This window comes from Eptesicus fuscus, chromosome 4 (assembly GCF_027574615.1).
Source record: "Eptesicus fuscus isolate TK198812 chromosome 4, DD_ASM_mEF_20220401, whole genome shotgun sequence".
NCBI classification, from domain to species: Eukaryota; Metazoa; Chordata; class Mammalia; order Chiroptera; family Vespertilionidae; genus Eptesicus; species Eptesicus fuscus.
The window spans coordinates 8,968,480-8,990,250 of NC_072476.1; the positions used below are offsets into that span (position 1 = coordinate 8,968,480).

General features: G+C 43.1%; 1 protein-coding gene across 5 annotated transcripts in view; it reads left to right on the forward strand.

The window, feature by feature from the left end:
- The window catches only part of XPO6 (exportin 6), a 127,714-nt gene that overhangs the window by 95,001 nt on the left and 10,942 nt on the right, over positions 1 to 21,771 (forward strand). For all 5 annotated transcript variants that reach the window (XM_028134147.2, XM_008157687.3, XM_054714546.1 and 2 more), the window contains 5 exons: positions 313 to 472; positions 4,762 to 4,854; positions 10,022 to 10,166; positions 12,624 to 12,770; positions 13,626 to 13,815. In XM_028134147.2, the coding sequence (XP_027989948.2) occupies positions 313 to 472; positions 4,762 to 4,854; positions 10,022 to 10,166; positions 12,624 to 12,770; positions 13,626 to 13,815 (735 nt within the window). The remainder of the gene's footprint in view (positions 1 to 312; positions 473 to 4,761; positions 4,855 to 10,021; positions 10,167 to 12,623; positions 12,771 to 13,625; positions 13,816 to 21,771) is intronic.

The window sequence follows — 21,771 nt, forward strand, 5'->3', positions numbered from 1 at the left end:
GACCTCCCTGAGGATGTTTCCTTGTGTGTAAAATTGGTGGCATCCGTCCTTCACAGGGTCAGGAGGAATCAGATAGGTGCTTGGTGCACATTGCTACCCTCCCTCCCCGGCTGTCTGTCTGTCTTTCTCTGCTGTCTGTCCCTCCTTCTGGCTCTGGAGTGCATGTGGGTCTGGCTTCCCTGCTCAGTCCCAGGAAGCAGCCTGTGTTTCAAGGGTTGGTTTAGTACGTGTAGATTGCCTGGTGAGCGGTTGTCTGTCGTGGTAACCACAGCACGTTCTTCCTGAAAACCTGTCTGAGGTGCTCTGTTCCAGGACACAGGCTGAATGTCACAGCGGAGAACGACTGCCGGCGCTTGCACTGCTCCCTGAGAGACCTGAGCTCCCTGCTGCAGGCCGTGGGCCGCTTGGCTGAGTACTTCACTGGAGACATGTTTGCTGCGCGGTTCAGCGATGCCCTCACAGTCGTGGAGAGGTAGGCTGGCAGCGACATCATGGAGTCATTCCCTCTTCCGAGCTCAGTTGTACCAGCTTCTGCTCCGGTGCTGGGTCAGTTAAGGCTCTGCGTGTGTAAAAAGAGTGTGGAGCGATTACTGGACCTCTCGGAACTTCAGTTCCTTATGTGTAAAATGGAGTGGACAGTATCTTTAGGTTTATTCACTATGAAGTTGAGATGACTGATATCATTCGTATATATATATTCCTCGAGTATAAATTTTAAAACTATAAAATTTCCGACAGAAAGAGACACGTTCTATCTGCGCGAACAACCATCGCCGGAAATGGGCCTGATGCGAGAGGAGGGAAGAGGACTCCAGAAGTAGAAGCTCTGTGGTTTGGAAAGATCATAGTTTTTGGACTCAGGAAACTGGTTAGATGAGGCACTTCACACAGGGCCTAGCATGTGGCAGATAATAAATATAATTTTATTGAAGAACTTGTAATTGATACAAAGACAGGATTAGCCTCCAAAGAAACCAAGTGAGGTCAGTCTTCATGTCTTTCCTCATAGGATGGAGAGGCATTAGGAATGCCTGTTAGTTAATAAAAGGCAGGCATTATCCAGGTAGGCAGCCAGATGGCGGAGGTGGGATTTTCCTCTGTCCTGAGGCAGTAGGACTGATTTTTCTAGTCCTGTTAGGGTCCTAAGGAGTTAAACCTGGGCAGCCGCAAGCCTGGCTTTAGAGGTGCTTCCCAACCTTTCCTCCACTAGGCTCCTTTCATTACTCCTTCCCCTTGGGTCCTGCATAGGGTTTACAGCTGCAGCTTTTGAGGACCGTTTTGTATTCCCTAGTTCTCCCCCGCTCCTTCTCCTAGGCTTGGAGCTTGACTCCCCACTCAGGGTGTTATCAGTGACACGGCTGCTGGGCCAGTGAAAGCTCCCCACCATGCTCACAAACTCCTACACTTAAAAAGTCATACCCTTGGCCCTAGTCGGTGTGGCTCAGTGGTTAGAGTATTGGCCTGTGCACCAAAGGGTCTAGGGCAGTGATGGGCAACCTTTAGAGCTTGGTGTGTCAAACTTCGCCAAAAAACTGAGCATAACTCGGGTAGTGTGTCACTTTGAGGAAAAAACTAACTCCAAGACTCTAGTCGCAAATGTTTCATCCTCGGCATGCGGCTGCGTGTCATCAGAAATGGCTACGCGTGTCAGTACTGACACACGTGTCATAGGTTCGCCATCACTGGTCTAGGGTTAAATTTTCTCTCAAGTGCACGTACTTGGGTTGCAGGTTCGATCCCCGGCCCCGGTAGGGGCAAGTGCAGAAGGCAACCAATGCGTCTCTCTTAAATCGGTGTTGTTTTCTCTCTCTCTCTCTCTCTCTCTCTCTCTCTCTCTCTCTCTCTCTCTCTCTCTCCCTCTCCCTCCCTCCCTCCCTCCCATCCACTCTCTCTAAAAATCAATGGAAAAATATCCTCGACTGAGGATTAACAAACAAACCTCCAAAAGAAGTTACAGCCTTGATACTAAGTGATAATTGCTTCAGGGAACCTGTGAATTGATTAGATCAAAACTATAGCTATGGATCCAGCCCAAAGTCAAGACACCTGGGGCTTTCACTGGCGCAGTAGCCGTGCCATTGATAGCACCCTGAGGGGGGAGTCAAGCTCCGAGCCTAGTTACCTGTATACCAGCTTTTCTTTAACTGTTAAAAGCAGAGGTAACTAAGAATTTGAAATAAATCTTTAAAATCCAGATTAACATTATTAATAATAAAAGCAGCATACGGTCGTAAGACATTTTCAAAGGTGTTTATGCACATTTTTTTTCCATTCTGTACTTTGAGGGACAAATATTGTCACTTTATCTGTGAGTGAACTGTGGCCAGGGAGGGTGAATGTCTTGCTTCAGATCACAGCTCATGAAAGGGAGCACCTGGACTTCAACCAGTTTCCTGAGTCCAAAAACTATGCTCTTTCCAAACCACAGAGCTTCTACTTCTGGAGTCCTCTTCCCTCCTCTCGCATCAGGCCCATTTCCTGCGATGGTTGTTAGCGCAGGTAGAGCATGTCTCTTTCTGTCGGGAATCTTATAGTTTTAAAATTTATACTTGAGGAATATATATACGAATGATATCAGTCATCTCAACTTCATAGTGAGATGATTGATCATAGATCCTGAGTCATTATTTCATAGGTCCTTACACATATATCTTTCTACACCGATTAGGTTTGTAAGCTCAGTACTAAAGATATTTAGCTATCTTGTCTTCAATTTAAAATAAAGTGTGAGAGAAGGCTCCTTGTTATGATCTTAATAGCCAGTGTGATTAGCAGTATTTCAACTTAGAGGTTACATAAATAAACCTAGTAATAAAACTGCTACACAGCCCTGGCCAGTGTGGCTTGGTGGAGCATCATCCCGTACACCAAAAGGTGGCAGGTTCTGTTCCTAGTCAAGGCACATAACCAGGTTGTAGGTGCTGTCCCCGGTTGGGGTGTGTGCAGGAGGCAACCGATCGGTGTTTCTCTCTCACATAAATGTTTCTCTCTCTCCCTCTCCCTTTCCTCTCTAAAAATCAATCAAAAAAAATTTTTTTAAACCCTGCTAAACAGACGACACATCTAGAAGTCAATTTAATGATGAACATCATTAAAGAATGCTGTATAATGTAAAAACAGAATGCAAAGTCCAATACTATATGATTTTACTTATATGAGGTATGTAGAGTAGTAAAATTCATAGAGACAGAAAAAAGAATGATGGTTGCCAGGGGCTAGGGACAGGGGGTATGGAGAGTTATTTAATGGGTACAAGTTTTAGTTTGGAAAGATGAAGAAAAGGTTCTGGAGATAGACAGTGGCAGTGGCTGCACAGTGTCAATATACATAATGCCAGTGAACTGTGCACCTGCTGTGTGAGTGTAAGACACTGGGAGAGAAAGCCTTAGATACCAGGTCCACGTTGGTGCATTGCTTCGGGGAGGTGCTGATCTGATTTCCCGTGATCACCTGCACCCTTCCCAGGACCAGATTGGGAGCCCTCGGCTCTTTCACTCACTTTCTTGACTGACTTGACTGGCAGTGCCCCTTTCTGTCTGCTCCCCAGCCCTGCATAATTTGTGGCTTAAGCTTGTGGATTTCTAATGAAGTCCTCCTTTTTCTCTGCATCCGAGAGGAGCATTTTTCAGAGTGTGGTCCACATGCACCAGAGCCTCGGTGCTTTTCAGAGACGCATGTTTCCAGACCCTCCTACAACTGCATAGTTGGTCTGTGGGGTTGCACCAGGGAGCTGGCATTTGTAACAAGTTCCCCAGTTGCTCCTTATGTCAGTGAAGTTAGGGAACCCCTGCACCATTGGATTGAGGAAGAAGAGTACATGCTGTCCTCCCTGGCATCCAGCTCAGTTTTCTGACAGCAGGCACAGAGGGAACTCAGCCAGGTCTCCAGTTTTCCCCTCGACTCAAAGGAAAGTCTGTCTCTAATGACAGAGGCATTTCTACTTCCCAGTAGAGCTGGCTATTAGTTATTGTAGTTCATGCTCATTTTATGCAGTGAGCCCTTGGGCAACAGTGGGTTCAGCAGTTTACTCCTGAAATAACTGTGCTTCAAGTTAAAAATACCTCAGTTTAATTCTAGAAACTCTTGCCTCCCACCCCAGAATTTGATCATGAATATTTTCACATATTCATAAACATTGAGTATAGTTATATAGGGAAGACCCATATACCCATCATTTAAACAGTGCTATATTTTCTTTATCATATATCTATCCACCTGAAACACTTTTAAAAAATATATTATTTTTATTGATTTCAGAGAGGAAGGGAGAGTGAGAGAAAGAAACATCAAAGAGAGAGAATCATTGATCGGCTGCCTCCTGCACGCCCCCACTGGGGATTGAGCCCTCAACTCAGGCCTGTGCCCCTAACTGGAATCGAACCCTGGACCCTTCAGTCCACAGGCCGATGCTCTATCCACTGAGCCAGACCAGCTAGGGCAAACATTTACGTTTTAAAAAATTTTTTTATTGTGGTAAAATACACATAACAAAAATTTCCATTGTAGTCATTTTTATTGTATAGTATATGAGAGTATATTCTCTGTGTTGGATATCTATATTATTTTAAAAAATTTTTGATACTATATGTAATGGTTTAGTTAGTATCTTTGTATATAAATCTTTGTGCACATCTCAGATTATATCTTTGGGATAAGATTGAAGGTCTGGTCTCTATTCTTAGACCTTTGTTGGTACCTGTCTGTCTGTGTTATTTAAGTCCATAGCTGAATGTTTTTTCTTACCTTCTTCTTTGCCAACAGGTTGGTCAAAGTCACTCTGTATGGATCTCAGATAAAACTGTACAACATTGAAACTGCTGTGCCATCAGTATTGAAACCTGATCTCATTGATGTGTAAGTAGAGTTAGATGTTTATATTCTCAGGAAATGTCCTCCAGTCCCAAATCATTTTATAGATAAAAAGAAACAGTAGTGGCTGCCATGAAGAGGAGTGAAACTCCCACTTCCAAACCTAGAAGAGGGAAAGGTTGTTTGATTGTATACACGGGGGCAGGGGTGGTTGGAGTGAGAGGACTTCATCAGGCAGACGAGAGCTGGGAGTAGAGGCTAGGAGTGGGCATTTCAGGAGGAGAGAACAGCACAAGCCAACGCAGTGTTGGGGAGTCACACAGTCTGGAGGTGGTGAGCAGCTTGTGTGGTGGGAGATGAGGCTGGTAGCTCTGTTGGGACAAAGTGGAAACACCTTGAATGCCATTAATCTCCTGTGGCACACGAGCTGAAACCAGTGTACAGAAGAGTTCCTTGGGAAACACATTCCTTCAGAGACTGATGACAGAAGACGGCATAGGCTCGGGGATCTGCATGTTACACAAGAACTTGGGGTGATTTTGAAACAGGACACCCGTGGACCACACTATGAGAAATTTCATAGACGGTGGGAAGCCATTAGGAAAGTGACTCATGGAAGTGATAGAGCAACGATTTTCAACCTTTTTCATCTCATGGCACATACAAACATTACTAAAATTACTAAAATTTTGCCGATCTGACAGAAAAACAAGTATAATTTTGATTCACCCCAGATGGCTGTTGTAATTTTTTTTATTTGACAATCTAAGGGAAAAGAGGTCAGTACCCTGACTAAAATAGTCAGGTGTTGCATGTTTTAGAAATCCTTTTGGCATATTGATTTAAAATCACTGGGATAGAGGAATGGGGACAAGAGATGGGCCATATCCCAGAGATCACACTGCCCTAAGGCTTGTTCTAGACTGGAGCAGGGACTGGCAAGTGATGGCTGGTGCCAAATCCAGCCCACTACCAGCTTTTGTAAGTAAAGTTTTATTGGCACACAGCCATGCCCATTTATTTACATATTGTCTGTGGCTGCTTTTTCACTTCAGTGGCAGAATTGAATAGTTGTGAACAGGGTATAAGGCCTGCAAAGTCTAAAATATACTGGATTTTACAGAAAAAGTTTGCTGACCCCTGTTCTAGAACATTCTTGAGCTGCAAATTAGATAAATGATAGAAAGAGAATCTTTTTTACTATGGTGGTTTACATTTTTAAAAATATTGCTTTCCTTTTTGAGAATTTATAAAGAAAGCTGCGAAGTTTCTCCTGAGAAAGATGCTAATTTCATAAACACTTCCTTGAAGACAATTTCAGGAAGTTGTAAGTCCCTTCCTTCAGCCTCTAAGAGCTCTACAAATCCGATAAATTGACTGAAATTCTCAGACTCAAAAGGCACACTCTGATGTCCTTCCTCCTTACTTTTGGTACTCAGAACTTAAATAAAGGGACCAATGGATTCTAAATACAAAATAACTGCCTGGTCACTATGAATTTTAAATTCTCAATACCTCTATTTTCTCTTTTTTGTTTTGTTATATGTTTTTATTGATTTCAGAGGGAGGAAGGGAGAGGGAGAGAGAGATAGATAAATCAATAACAAGAGAGAATCATCGATTGGCTGCCTCCTGCACCCTCCCCCCTTACTGGGGATCAAGCCCACAACCCAGTCATGTGCCCTGACCAGGAATTGAACCGTGACCTACTGGTTCCTCGGTCGACTCTCACCTGCTGAGCCACACTGGCCAGGCCTCAATACTTGTATTTTCTTACTTTAAGGTACTTAGTACCTGCAGGAGGAAAATAAAATGAACTCTTATACTCTTAAGTTAGACTCATCAATTATAAATGTTTTGCCACATTTGCCCTTGTTACTTGTGCTCTCTCTCTGTGTACAGATGTGCACACATACATTTTTTGTGTGATCTATTTGAAAATAAATTGCAGACAATATGTCACTTCACCAAGAAGTCCTTTAGCACGAATCTCCTAGTAACAAGGACATTCTTTTACATAACCATAATACTGCTAGAGGCCCAGCGCACAAAATTCGTGCACGGGTATTGTCCCTAGGCCTGGCCTGCGATCAGGGCCATCTTCCTGGCTGCCAGCAGCCGGCCCTGTTCCCCGCTGCCACCCACCCCCTGTTCCCCAGGCTATTGGAGCCTGCCGGTGGGGGGAGGGACTGAGAGGTCGGTTGTTCCCACCTGCTCGCTGGCCCCGCCCCCGCCGCAGGTTGCCCTGTATGTGTGGGGCGACCGGCAGAGTGGGGGCCTTGGCCTGGCGCCTCCCGTGTTCCTGGCCACCCACCCCCAGTTCCTCATTCGCCATTGGGCGATGGGAGCCTGCAGGCCAGGGAAAGGGACCAAGAGGTAGTCAGAGCACCTCATAGTGACTGGTTGAGCAGTCATACTGGTCTTTCCACCATTAGGGTCAATTTGCATATTCCCCTTTTATTATATAGGACTAGAGGCCCAGTGCATGATTGAATCATGCACGTGTAGGGTCCCCTACACGCTTTCGCTTTCGATCATGGGGGAGTTGGGTGCCTGTCCGCTGGTGCACCAGGCCTTTCAGAAGCCTCCGGCGTGGCAGAGGCTTCTGAAAGGCCTGGTGCCTGAGCAGACAGGCACCCAGCTCCCACGCTTTTGCTTTCAACTGCTGGTGCCTGAGTGGACAGGCACCCAGCTCCCACGCTTTTGATGGTCCGCGGTGGGACGTGAGCTCGCTGCCCCAGAGGCCCCTTCTGTGCCGCAGCACAGCCATGGTGCAGACGCGAGCTCAGCGTCCTGCCGGCCCAATCGGCCACCCCGGCCACCCCGAGTCCCGCGCCCCCCCCCCTGCACCTCCTGGCCAATCACAGGCATAGTGAAGGTACGGTCAATTTGCATATTTGTCTATTATTAGGTAGGATTATCAACAGTCAAAAACTGTCATGGATACAGCAATATCATGTAGTATTTTTGAAAGAGAGAATATGTACACATATGCATATATATTTGTATATATTCCATATTTGAATTTTCCCAATTGTCCCAGGAATGTTCTTTTTTTCTTTTTATTTAAAACCTACCTAATTATGAATCACAGTTTAAATTTGTCTCTTATAATCTAGAACACTTCTCCCAATTGTGCATGTTGCAGGGAAGAGGAATGGAAAGAGGCAGGGAGAGAGGGAGAGACCTTTTGGAGATTCAGCCCTTAAAATTTGTTTTTTAAAGCAAATCTTAAGAATCTGGATTTGTCCAGTTGTTTTTCCATGGTAGTACTAGATTGAGGTCAGACGTTTTTAGCAAGAATACTACATAGGTGGTAGTGTGTCCTTCCTCTTGTATCTTGTCTGGAGGTCATTGAGGTCAATTTGCCCTGTAATTGTTGATGCTAAGTTTGATTTTAAAACACCTTTGTCCTAGTGCTGTACCATTGAAATATCCTAGTAGCAATGAACCCCCAGTAGCAATACCCCTAGTATCCAGGCTCTTGGTTTCTAAGGCACATTCTCCACTAAAAGGAACCAGAGCTCCTTGGAGAAATGTTCCGTGTGTGGGGCAGGGTGATCCTGGAAAATCTTACTGACTCAGTAAGGAGGGAGGTGCTCAGTGAATGTCAGGAACAAGGAAAGGGAAACAGGGACTAGCTTGAAAGGATTTTCCCCAGCCCGACTTGATAATTTGATCATCAAGAAAGAATAAGATGGTAATAGATCATAACCTTGAGTATAAGAATCCATGCATCTACAGTGATTTAAAAAAAGATGGGGCCTTAGCCGGTTTGGCTCAGTGGATAGAGCATCAGCCCTTGAACTGAAGGTCCCAGGTTCGATTCCGGCCCACATGCCTGGGTTGTGGGCTCGATCCCCAGGAGGAGGAGGCAGCCGATCAATGATTCTCTCTCATCATGGATGTTTCTATATCTCTCTCTCCCTCTTCCTTCCTCTCTGAAATCAGTAAAAATATATTTAAAAAAAGATGGGGAGGGAAAGCTCTTTTTTACAGAATAATGCCAGCTAATGAACAGGAAAAGAAAGATAGAATTAGAAAAATCAGAATTAGAGTTGTCCCTAGCCAGAGAGAACATAGGGTCTGATGGCGAATCTTAGGGCAAGCTTCCTTACAAAGCTCTAATACACGGTAGTTGTCTGCACCCGGGCCTGTAGCTATGGATGTTACATTTTTACTAGTTCCCAGAGTCAGCACATTATCACTCAAGTTCTTTGGTTCTGTTTTTTTATTTATCACTAGGGCCCCAGTGCACAAATTTGTGGAAAGAAACTATGGGCCGCGAGGCTGTGGTGGGCACAGGGGTAGGTCTTGGCCCATCCTCTGTGTCCCCACCCGGCCCTTCCACCCGCAGCCCCTGGTTCCCTGTCTGCCAGCAGCCCCATTTCCGCTGCCGCTCCCACGCACTGACTGTGCGGGCTCCGCTCGCACCCGCTGACTGCGCAGAGCAATTGGGGCCAGTGCCAGCAGCGGGTGCAAGCAGGGCCGGCACCATCAATGGGTGTGAGTGGCTGCTGCTGTCCTGATTGCCCCTTAGGAGTAGGGGGAGGTGAAGAAGCCCTCAGGTGCGATCGCGGCTGGCAGCTGCTGCTTGCACCCACTGATGGCGCCGGCAGCGGGTGTAAGCAGGGCTGGCACCAGCAGCGGGTGCAAGCACCGGGCAGGACTGCGGCGCACTGGAGCAAAGAATTTTCAGTAACCACTCTGAGGCTCGCCCCAATGACAGCAACCAGTGCCCCACCTTGGTCTGGCGCCCCTGCTCACCTGCTCCACCATCCTGCTGCGGCCGACGCCCGCCATGTTCTACGTTCTGCTGCCTGCTACTGATGTCCATCATGTTCCGCATGCACCCCCTGGTGGTCAATGCATGTCATAGTGATCGGTTGTTTGGTTCCGCCGTTTGGTCTATTTGCATATTAGCCTTTTATATAGGATTCTCTCAGGGATGCTCACATGTGTCACAGAAAGATTAAATAAGATGTGATAGACATTCACTAACTGCCTTTTGTATTCTGGGCATTGATGGCAATATTTAGATGATGAGTTTTAATTTTTAGGTTTTATATCAGCAAGTAAATGATTTCCATGCCGTTAGACAGATCCTGGAACAGTAAATGCAGTGGATGGAATTTTTACTTCCTATGAAAATACTTAATGCTAACATACTTGACTTTAACCTTTAAAATTGCATCTTCTCTCCTTTTTGCAGGCATGCCCAGTCCCTGGCCGCCCTGCAGGCGTACTCTCACTGGTTAGCACAGTATTGCAGTGAAGCGCATCGGCAGAACACCCAGCAGTTTGTCACGCTCATCTCCACTACCATGGATGCAGTCACACCTCTAATCAGCACCAAGGTCTGGAAACAGCAAAGGCTACACCTGTTACCTACCTGAGTCTGTCTTGTCCATGTACCCATTTATTACCCAATCAAAATACTACATAGTAGTAGACTCGTCATTCTTACCACTGAAATATAACTACATGCCATTTCATGGTCCTTTTCAGTTGTAAACCACTTAATGTAAATATAACTTTATATTTTTAGTTCTCTAAGTCCCACATGAACACATGCTTATTGTGAAAAAGTAAAATATGGTTCAGATTTATAGACTGAAACGTGATGTACTCTTTAATTTCTTCCTCCCAAACATTTCCCTTTCCCCAGTAAGCACTGTCCACGGTTGTGTATCCTTCAGACATGTTTCTTTTACATACACAAGTGAAAGTCTGTATTTAGCTGCAGATACAGCTGCTTTTGCTTAACAGTATGCTTCGGAGACTTTTACATGTATAAGCAGCTTCAGCTTTTCAAACTACCTGTGTTTTGTAGTGGGGATATATTATAATTTCCTTATTGATGGAAATCATATCCTTGTAGGATGGATTGCTGCAAGTGGAATTGTTGGGTTGAGGCTATATCCATGTAAACTTTGATAGGTTCTATTAAGTTGTCATCCAGCAAGACCAGGTTGTATTATTTGAGTGTATACATGCCGTTTTTTTTGTTTTTCAATGGTTTTAGTCATACATAGCATTCTGTACCACTATTAATAGAATAATGTATTATTTTCCATAAATTTCTATTGTGTTTATAATTGTAATTTGTAAATAATACCCCACACAGGTTATGTTTCATAATTTAGCCATTGCTGGACTTTTGATAGATGCCTTTTTTTCTTTTTTTCTTTTTTTTAGTTATTTTTTTATTTTAATTTATATTTTTATTGATTTCAGAGAGAAAGGGAGAGGGGAGAGAGAGATAGAAACATCAGTGATGAAAGAGAATCATTGATTGGCTGCCTCCTGCATGCCCCCTATTGGGGATTGACCTGTAAGCCTGGCATGTGCCCTTGACCAGAATTGAATCCGGGACCCTTCTGTCTGCAGGCTGACACTCTATCCACTGAGCCAAACCAGCTTGGGCTGATAGCTGCCATTTGAAAAAAGCCATTATAGATACTTCTGAAAAGTGTGTATTTATGACTGTAACTTTTTTTTTAGGTAATTTCCTTAGAATAAGTGGGATTATAGTGTTAAAGGTTTTGTGCTTCTAGGAAATGAGAGTAATACTAGAGGCCCAGTGCACGAAAATTCATGCATTCAGGGGGTTCCCTCAGCCCAGCCTGTGGCCTCTCGCAGTCCGGGAGCCCTTGGGGGATGTCCACCTGCCAGCTTAGGCCCACTCCCCAGGGGATCGGGCCTAAGCTGGCAGGTGGACATCCCTCTGGCAGTCTGGGGCTCTTGGGGGATGTCTGACTAATGGCTTAGGCCCGGGCCTAAGCCAGCCTAAGCCGTTAGTCAGACGGCTTAGCACTGCCATGGAAGCGGGAGAGGTTCTTGACACCGCCGCTGCACTGGCCAGCCATGAGCCAGATGAGTATCTGTCCCCTGGTGGTCAGTGCAGGTCATAGCGACCGGTTGTTTCACTGTTAGGGTCAATTTGCATATTACCCTTTTATTATATAGGATTTCTTTCCTAAACATTCTATGTGCCCTTGACTCATTTTTGTGCTGTTTTCACCCTAGTCTTATCAGCATTAGGTCTTGTTTTCCCTTTTGTTAATTTGAAAAGTACCATTATTGTACTTGACTCAAGTTTTTGATTAGCATGTTGAGGTAAAGGAAGTAGGAGAGCCTGGCATGATAGGTGATGGAGTGCAGAGGTGGGGGCGGAGATAGATCTTGGCTTGGTTGGAACAAGAGGAGTGAGTTGGATAGTCTGCAGTTGTTTGAATTAAATGCCAAGGAGTTTGTCTTGAGATTTAAGAGCTGATAGTGAAGAAATGGTTCCCTGAGTTCAAAGATGCCGGTGACTATGAACAGGAGGAACTGGAGATGGTGTCCTAGCTGGAAGGAGGAGCTGTAGACATGGTAAAGAAGATGCCCCCCCCCCCCTTTTTTTTAAAGAATGTTATTATAATTTTTAAAAAATATATTATTATTGATTTTCAGAGAGGAAGGAAGAGGGAAAGAGAGATAGAAACATCAATGATGAAAGAGAATCATTGATCAGCTGTCTCTTGCATGCCCCCTACTGGGGATTGAGCCTGCAACCTGGGCATATGCCCTTGACCAGAATCGAACCTGGACCCTTTAGTCCACAGGCCATTGCTCTATCCACTGAGCCAAACCAGCCAGGGCAAGAAGATGCCTTTTTGATGGGCATCAGCATAGGAAAACTCCTTTGAGATAGAGCCTGTGTGGTACAGTTTGGTAGCCAAGAACTGTATTTAGCTTGTGGCTGCCTCATCAAGTTCTTCTAATTCAATCTCAGGGATACAGTGAGCTGCCATGTCCTCTTCCCTCTTCAGGTCCAAGACAAGCTGCTGCTATCTGCGTGCCACCTGCTGGTTTCACTGGCCACCACTGTGAGGCCCATCTTTCTGATCAGCATCCCTTCAGTGCAGAAAGTGTTCAACAGAATCACTGATGCCTCCGCTCAGCGACTTGTTGACAAGGTGAGGCCGGGGTTTCCCTGGAGTCACCGGAGTGGGGAGGCCGGGGAAGAAGTGTCTGGCCATTCTTTCTGCACCCAGAGCTCACAGGCCAGGCCACTGACGGCTTTCTTACACATGCGGCACTGACGCAGCCTCAGTGCTCTCTTGCCACGTCCTTCCCATCATGGCAGACAGTGTGTGGATTCAGACATAAAAAGTTCCTCCTAGGAACAGAGCTGGTGCTGCCTTTTTTTGTTTTTTAAACTTACTTATTGAGATGAGGCTTATGAGGCTTTGAGAGCTAGTGATCTGGCTGGTGGTGTGAGAGCCTTTGCGTTCTTTTGGTTTAAAAGTCTGTTTATTGTTGTTACATGCTTGTTTTCTGAGGGTTGAGATGCCTCAGGTAAGTATATTCTCTTAAAGTCCTAGGAAGCTCAGGTTAGACATGTAGAAACAAACAAAAGAGGGCTGAAGTCAGAGGGGAGTCAAAGCAGTTAGGTAAGAGCACCTGGATGTGAACGAATTGCTTCGGACCAGCACCCTCTTAATAGCCTGCTCCGAGTAGCGCCTCCGAGGGCGTCAGAGGCCAGCAGCAGAGAGACTGGTGAGATCCAGGGTCTGGGACGTCCCCCTCTGTGATGCTTCCAGGACCGGCAGTAATGACTGAGACTGGCTGGCCTTCGGCTGTGCTAGACCCACAGTTGGTATTACTGCTTCACTTTCTTTTCCTCCCTGGGCTCCCTCAGAGTCGGACCAAAGCTCCAGGTTCAGGTTATAAGAAGGGAGCCTGGAGCCTGAGCTCAGTGTGTGTGTAGTGGGTGCTAAGACTGTTGTTCCTGAACTTCTCATCATGGATGCATTTGGGGTCTCTTCCAGGCTCAGGTGTTGGTGTGCCGAGCCCTCTCCAACATCCTGCTGCTTCCGTGCCCAAACCTCTCAGAGAGTGAGCAGCAGTGGCCCATGCGCTCCATGAACCATGCCAACCTCATCTTCGCACTCTCCCGGGACTATCGCAACCTGAAACCCAGTGCTGCCGCCTCACAGAGGAAGATGCCCCTGGATGACAGTAAGTGGCCCCTGGGCAGGGCCATCCCAGGGAGATGGGTGAATTCAGTGAACACTTCAACTAGACTGTTTCCTGAATGCAGGATGCCCTTTCTCGCTCTTAAAAAAAGAAAGAAAAAAAGTTATGGATTTTACAGAGGAAGGGAGAGGGAGAGAGAGAAAGAAACATCAATGATGAGGGAGAATCATTGATTGGCTGCCTCCTACATGCCCCCTACTGGGGATCGAGCTGGCCACCCGCGATGTGCCCTGATGGGGAATTGAACCATAAACTCCTGGTTCATAGGTCAATGTTCAACCACTGAGCCACACCAGCTGGGCCCCTTCTCTTGTTTAAAATGTAAAAAATAAGAAAAATGTTTATTGAAGGGCTGTGGCTAAAAAAAAATAAATCCTGCAGTATATTGATCCATTTTAGATAGTTGCATAAGCAAGCAGGGCAATTCACCTATACACACTGGGGTAAAGAGTTTAAGAATTACTTGAAACTGTCTTTAACCTTTCTCCAAATAAATATTTCAGAGGCTTTGAAAGAGCTTGGTATCTTCACAAATGGCACTTTTATATTAAAGAGGCAGAAAAATATGAATCGAGAACTCAATAGTTTCAGTAGAAGGTATCAGATTTCTCTGAAAAATCTTTCTGAAATAATTACTTAAAAATGCAGTCTGTTTTCACAATAAGAAAACAGTGGGACATTATTGGCCAACATTATTTATAGAATGTTAACAAAAATGCTATGTGAAATGTTAGAAATGATAATAAACACTCAACGTTTAAAAAACATTACTTTTATAATTAGGAACACTAACATATGTTCATTGTTCAAAAATATTAGCGGGGGGTGGGTGGACAATGTGGGGATAAGGACACATATGTAATACCTTAATCCATAAAGAAAATAAAAAGGAATATTAGAAGAGTGTAAAGTAGAAAAGAAAAACTCTTAAATCTCACCAGTTTTAGTGCTTTACAAAGTAACCATTTTAAATAGCTTGTTGAATGAATGGCTGATTGCTCAGGGTACACTGCATAAGGGCTTGCCTGCTTAGTGATCTTCCATCAGCAAATCTCTGGCTGTGCCAGCGTCAGCTGTCAGCGTCTGGTATTTGTCTGACCCTGAGTGTTTTACATCCATTTAATTCTCATGTCAGCCTTATGAGTTAGGTACTGTGAATTATCCTGATTTTATCCGTGAGGAAACTTAAGATATGGGAAGGTTAAGTAACTTGCTCAGGGGTTACATACAGTTACTATAGAACCGTGCTTTATAAAGTTTAATGGTCGTCCTTTCTTACTTTATATTACATCCTACATCAGTCAGCATAGGCTATGTTATGCTATGTGTGAGAAATAATCCCCAAAGCTTAGTGGCTTACTGCAGGAAAACACTTATTTATTTTATTAATTCCACATGTCCAGCGTGGGTCAGGGTTTGGGAAGGTTCTGTTCATTTTAGTCACTCAAGAACCCAGGCTTATGAAGGGTCCATTTCAGTTTGTGGTTACCCTGGGAAGGCTCTTGCTTAGAAGTGACACTTATTTCCACTCATTTTGTTGGCCAGGACATAGGGCTATGTGGCCATCGTTCACATAGCAGGAGGAAAGTGTGATGCCACCATGTGCTGGAAATTTTGCTGATTAGGTATAATGATTTCCACAATGAACATAATTAAAAACATAGCATTTGTTGAGTGTGTACTGTGTGCCAGGCGTGGGCTGAGAACCTCATATACATTATTTAGTCTTCCCTATAGTTCGTGAGTATATAGCTTATTATCCTCATTCTCCAAGTGATAAAATGAAGGCCTGGAAAGGTTTATCTAGCTCAACTTTATACTTTGAAAATTTTTCTAACCTACAGGACAGTTGAAAAAATAAGAAAATGAACAATTGTGTATCTTTCACCAGGATTCACCAATTGTTAATATATTGCCACATTTGTGTTCTCCACTCACACATACTTTTTCTTTTTAACTGAGGCGTTTACAGTAAGTTGCAGACATTGGCACTTTATTCCTGAATATTTAAACTTTATATTTGAGAACAAGATATTCTCATCTATAACCACAACACCATTAACACAACCAGCTGTGTAACGTTGTTATAATAATGTCGTCTGTATTATAGATGTGTCCACATTTTCCCTCGTCATTACCAGACTGTCCTGTGTAGCTTTTTAAAAATCCAGGATCCCATCAAGGATCATGTGTTGTATTTGGTTGCCACATCTCTTTAGTCTCTTTTAATATAGAAAAGCATTCCTGTTTTTTCTTCTTCATGACATTGACATGTTTGAAGAGTCCAGGCCTATTGTTTTGGTGGAATATGCTATAATCTTGTTCTCATTGCTTCCAGCAATTTTTGGCAGAAATACTATGGTGATATGTACTTCCTATTGCATTGCTTCAGGCCAAGAATGTCAAACTCAAAGGCTAACACGGGCCAAAAAAACAAGGTTTAAGTTTACTAGGACAGTATGTGGGCTGCAAAAAAACAAAAGCTTCAATTTTCATAGAAACATAGGTTTATTTTGATAGACACATGCTAAATACAGAGGTCTGAAATAAATGAGTCATCATTAACATAAAATAATGGAACATTTTAATAATACTTTTTTCTTGAACATTAACTTACCAGACACTGAATAACTGCACAAATTAATAAGTGTAACACAAATAAACCTATTTTTCTTGTTCTCCGAAAGCGAAATATTTCCTGTTGCGCACACCAAACAAGTCAGTCCAAGACTAATGTGGCAATCGGCTGCTAAAATATTTGCTGCTAGTATTAGTGGGGAGAAATGGTGCGCCTACGTGTAAGGCGCGTAAGGGAAATGAATGCAACACTATTATAGTCATCAATTATTAGAGAACATTGTAGTTCATTATTAATAATTATGTATAACAGGGTATTGTAAAAATTAAGTTGTGAAATTTTTATTAAAATGTTTCTTACATAACGTTATATTGGCTGGGCGGCAAAAATACTCGCTGTGGGCCGCATACTGCCCGCTGCAAGTTTGACATGCTTGCTTCAGGCACTGCCTGCCAGTCCGCTGTAACGGTGCCCTCCTGCCCCGCCCCACATGGCAAGTGTAGGTTACTCAGGGTCAAAGAAAAGGAGTTGGGGGCAGAAGTCAGATGGGTCTGTATGGCTCCAGACCCTTGTTCTTTACCACATTGCCCTCTCTCCTAGAAAGGATTGTTTTTAATTGCTTTATAATATCCTAGCCTATGAAGTTCCACAAGTTACATGTCTATTCTATTACTACATATTTAATGATGCTTTCCGTTTTTTACTTGCACATTTTTGGGAGTAAATCTTGGTTCTTACTTCGATTTCCCTACACATCAGAGGATCAGATTTGGGTTTCTTGACTCTTGGCCTTTTCCTTACGTATTCTTGGGGAAATGTCTGTCCCGAGGGCAGTTTCCTGGCTTGGTAAAAGGCCCTGTGCTGTAGTGCTTGTGAGTGAGTGGCTCCTTGATCAGTGCTATGGGTGTGCCTTTTGTTTGCTTTCCAACATCCCTGTGACCAGGTCATTATCATCTGTCATGCTCAGTCCTGTGAGGGAGGTGGTATCTGTCCCTATCTTCAGATGTGGAAACCGAGACTCAGAATCTAGGAGTCAGGAGTCAAACCCGATTTCATCTACCTCCAGAGCATGGACTCTTTCTGTACCCTTCCCTGGAAGCCTCTTCAGTCCCCAGAGGCTGGTGAGTTCGGGGGCAGGGTGATCCAGAGAGCATGGCCAGGTGCAGGTTGGCTCTGTCAATTTAGCCCGGAGCTGTGCCGAGGCTGAGGCTGCCGAGCCCAGGCTGAGCCAAGGGGGCTTCTTGAGGAAGCAGTGTCTAGGGGACGAGCACCCCATCAGTGCTGTGGGGTGATGACAGCCTTTCTCTCCTGGGCCTTCTGGTATACCAGACATGTTGCCAGGATTATTCTGAACCTTGTCTCTGATCGTCACAGCAACCCTGCAGAGGGGGGCTGTTGGCTGTCCTCAGTGTACGGACAAGGATCCTGCCTGTGTGTGTAGCCATCTAGTGATCATCTGCCTTCATATCCAGGATCCTCTGGCCTCTCTCTTTCTTCTGAACGCCTGCTGTTTGCTGGCCACTGGCTCTCTTTCCCTGTGAGCTGTATGCAGTCATCCAGTGAGCTCACACCTTAGGGTATTGTTGGAAGTTTATGTTGTCAACGACATATACTATAATACAGCATAATAATAGTTATACCTTTTGTCACAGGCCCATTATTTAAGAATTTTATTTCTGAACACATCAGATGTTGTCACCCTCAAAAGTAAAATAGCCAGTTATCGTACCAGCAATACGGGTTTATTTGGGAATAGCAGACAATTGCAATCGGGGACAAGCAAACTATAGTTGCTTGTTAGAATTCTCAATCTCCAGTCACCACATACAGTTCCTTTCTCAAGATTTCCTTTCCATAAGCCTTCTGTAACTTTTTATATCCAAGTAGGTTATGTCTTACCTTTGTTCTTTCTTGTTTTGGAACATTCATTTTACTTTAGGACAAAAATTACTTTTTCTTCCCCTCTTACCAAAAACTGTATCTCCATTCCTCATACCTTCATTCATTGAAAATACACATCCTACTTTCCATATATAGTCATTTTCTTTCACCTTTATTATTTTCTAGTTTTATAAAAAAAACCTTTTTCCTGATAATTTCAATTTTTGGGTTCAAATTGACCTCAATTTTAAACACTTATAAAGCTTATCTAAAAACAGAAATGATCCCCACTGTTGTGGCTCAGTGGTTGAGCATTGACCTATGAACCAGGAGGTCATGATTTGATTCCCTGTCAGGGCACATGCCCGGGTTTTGGGCTCAATTCCCAGTAAGGGTGCGTGTAGGAGGCAGCCAATCAATGAAGTTTCTCTCATAGATGTTTCTATCTCCCTTCCTCTCTCTCTAAAAATCAATAAAAACATATTTAAAAAAGAAATGATGCAAGGCAGTTGTTACAGAATAATTGTAGGCTTACTCTTAAGGATAGCATAATTGCCTCGTGTTACATTAAATGAATGTAAACTACGTAGTATAGTTAAAATCAGCCACATGCTTTCTGGGATTATAGTATGCGATTCATTCATGTCTTTGTGAGGCTGGGAGTGATTAGAACAGACAGGGGCAGTAGGATCCCGCCATTACTGCTGAAGAGTATTGCTCCATGTTGATAGGGAGAATGAAGATTTGAAGATGGGACAACAACTAAACTTATGGCAGACCTATAAATACCTTGGAAGCCACCACCAGAATTTCCGGCCTTGCAAGTAATTATAAGAAATGGGAAGTTCTTCTAAATAAAGATTACTGCCTGGCTACAGATCTAAAAAGACAAGGCAACAGAGTATGAGCCTATCAAAGAGCGATTATAGCCTGGCCTTGAGTTAGCACCGTGTGTGACAGGACAGAAAGGGTGCTTGTTCGTGTATTGGCCTTTTCAGCCACTGCAGACACTTGGGTTTGCTCAGTTCACTGTGGTATAAGTGCAGTAGCTCTCAAACATGTGGGATCATTTCATAGCAAGAAATATAGTGTATATTATGGCCCATAATAACAAATAAGTTTAATAAATGGACATGTCTTTACTATTTTCAGTATATGCCATGCATGCACCCCATTTTGCATTTTATAAAATTATTCTATTTATATGTAGATAATAAATCTATAATCTAAATTATAGATAGAATTAAAGATATATAGTTTACATTTGTCAATATTGGCAAATGTAGATACTATGTATATTTTCTATTTAAGTAAATGTTAATCATCACTCACCAGTAATCTCTCACCACAGTTTGAAAACCAGGAAGTCTTTCTGTAGTCGGCGAAACTCTCCTAGGAGTTCTGTGACTGCTTATCTTCCAAAGGACTGCCTGCTACTTTGTCTGCATTCTCTCTGCATTGATGCTCATCGTTTGTGCAGAATTAGTTCATGCTTATTACTCAAGTGTTAACATTTTCTCTTTGGTTCACTTGTATTTTTAGCTCTTCCAACTTTTTAAACTATTTGGAATCTTTGCTTTTGAGTGAAAAGTAGAAAGCAGGCAGTTGTGACTGTTTTTCATATATTAGCATCCAGTAATAAGTTAGCAAAGTTATAAATGTATTTCAAAATTTTTGGAAGTATATTTTTTTCTCATAATAAATTCTTTTGGGTAAAATTAAAATGCCAAAAGTGATTAAACTTATTTTTAGCATTTAATGTTTATCTAATTGGAAGTGATTTAGACATTCAATGAATATCTGTTACTTAGTGTTGACCTTCTTTGCATTTATTTAAATTACTTGTTTTTAACAATAATGCTTGGATTGGACATTAAACCAGCTAACCATTATCTTATTTTCTTTGCTGACAAATTTTGTAATAGAGATAATATGAACTTATTTGATTTTTTAGTAAATCTAGGTAAAATGAAAGTAAATAATTCGAAAGACATGCCTGTTTTAATTAAACCAACAACCTGGAACTAACATTAATGTCAAATATATTCCCTGAAATTCATTTGGGTTAGTTTTGATTATATTTCTGAAAGTATTCTTAATTTATATAAATGCTTAATCTTTTAAAACTCATTAAATACATTACACATAAGTTTTGGTAATACCATTCAGAGATAGGAAGATATTATACACACACACACACACACACAATACAAACTGATTTTTAAAAATATTAGCCATGTCTCAGGCATAAAACTCAAAAGAATAGTTGGACCCAAATTGTGTTTTTGGCAGATGGACTAAGTTAAGGTTACTTGTTCATATGGCCAAAGTTTTATATTAAAGATTAAAAAAAAGCCGAGGCCGGTTTGGCTCAGTGGATAGAGCGTCGGCCTGCGGACTCAAAGGTCCCGGGTTCGATTCCGGTCAAGGGCATGTACCTTGGTTGCGGGCACATCCCCAGTAGGGGGTGTGCAAGAGGCAGCTGATCGATGTATCTCTCATCGATGTTTCTAACTCTCTATACCTCTCTCTTCCTCTCTGTAAAAAATCAATAAAAAAAAAAATTGCATGCTGTAAGGATCCTTTTTAAAGCTGTTTTTCAAGTTACTTGACCCTTAAAAGCTTCTGCATACCAACCAAAGGATTCATTTCATTGTCTCTGAGAGGTTTGGAATTCTCTCTTTTAAGGAGGCCCCTTAAGGTAGACTAATTTAAAACAATTAGTAATGGCCATTGTAATTCCAAACAGAAAGAAGTACTCACCAGGAAGAGCAATGTCTTGATAAAAACAGAAAGGATAAAACCTTTATTACTATTATTTTGGTTAATTCTCATCTGATGATATTTTTTCCATTGATTGGTTGCTTTCCACATGCAACCGGGATCGAACCTGCAACCGTGGTATGTGCCCTTGACCTGGAATCAACCCCGAGACCCTTCGTTGTCTGGGCTGACACTCTTAACTCCGGACCCACACCGGCCAGGGTAGTATGAAACCTTTAAATAGGTCTCAGATAAAGTCAGAGAACTTAACTAAAGGGAGGGAGCTGGGCATCTTACACATTTACCTAACCTAAAGGAAAAAGACAGTTCATGGAAGTGTAGAGCACAAAAGGCTCAAGGGGATGCCTCCCCTAGTTCCAGGGGTTGTTAGGTCCTCAGGGGTTTGTCTCCTTTGGATCCCACTTCTGACACCATATAATGTCATCTCAAAAATAAACAGCCAGTTATTTTATCAGCAAAATGTGTTTATTAGGGAGTAGCCGAGAATTGCAATATAGAACAAGAAAAATGTAGCAAGCCACAGGCAAGTTTGAAGAGACAAAAGGGTAAGACAGCTTTTATTAGCTTTTAGGAGGAAACGGGAGGATTGTTTTGAACTGAAGTTCATTGTAGGAGAACAAGAGTTTGAGGTTGTAGCAGTTTCTCATTTGGTGCAAGTGGGGGTTAGTGCATTATTGCTGGGGCAGGAGGGATCT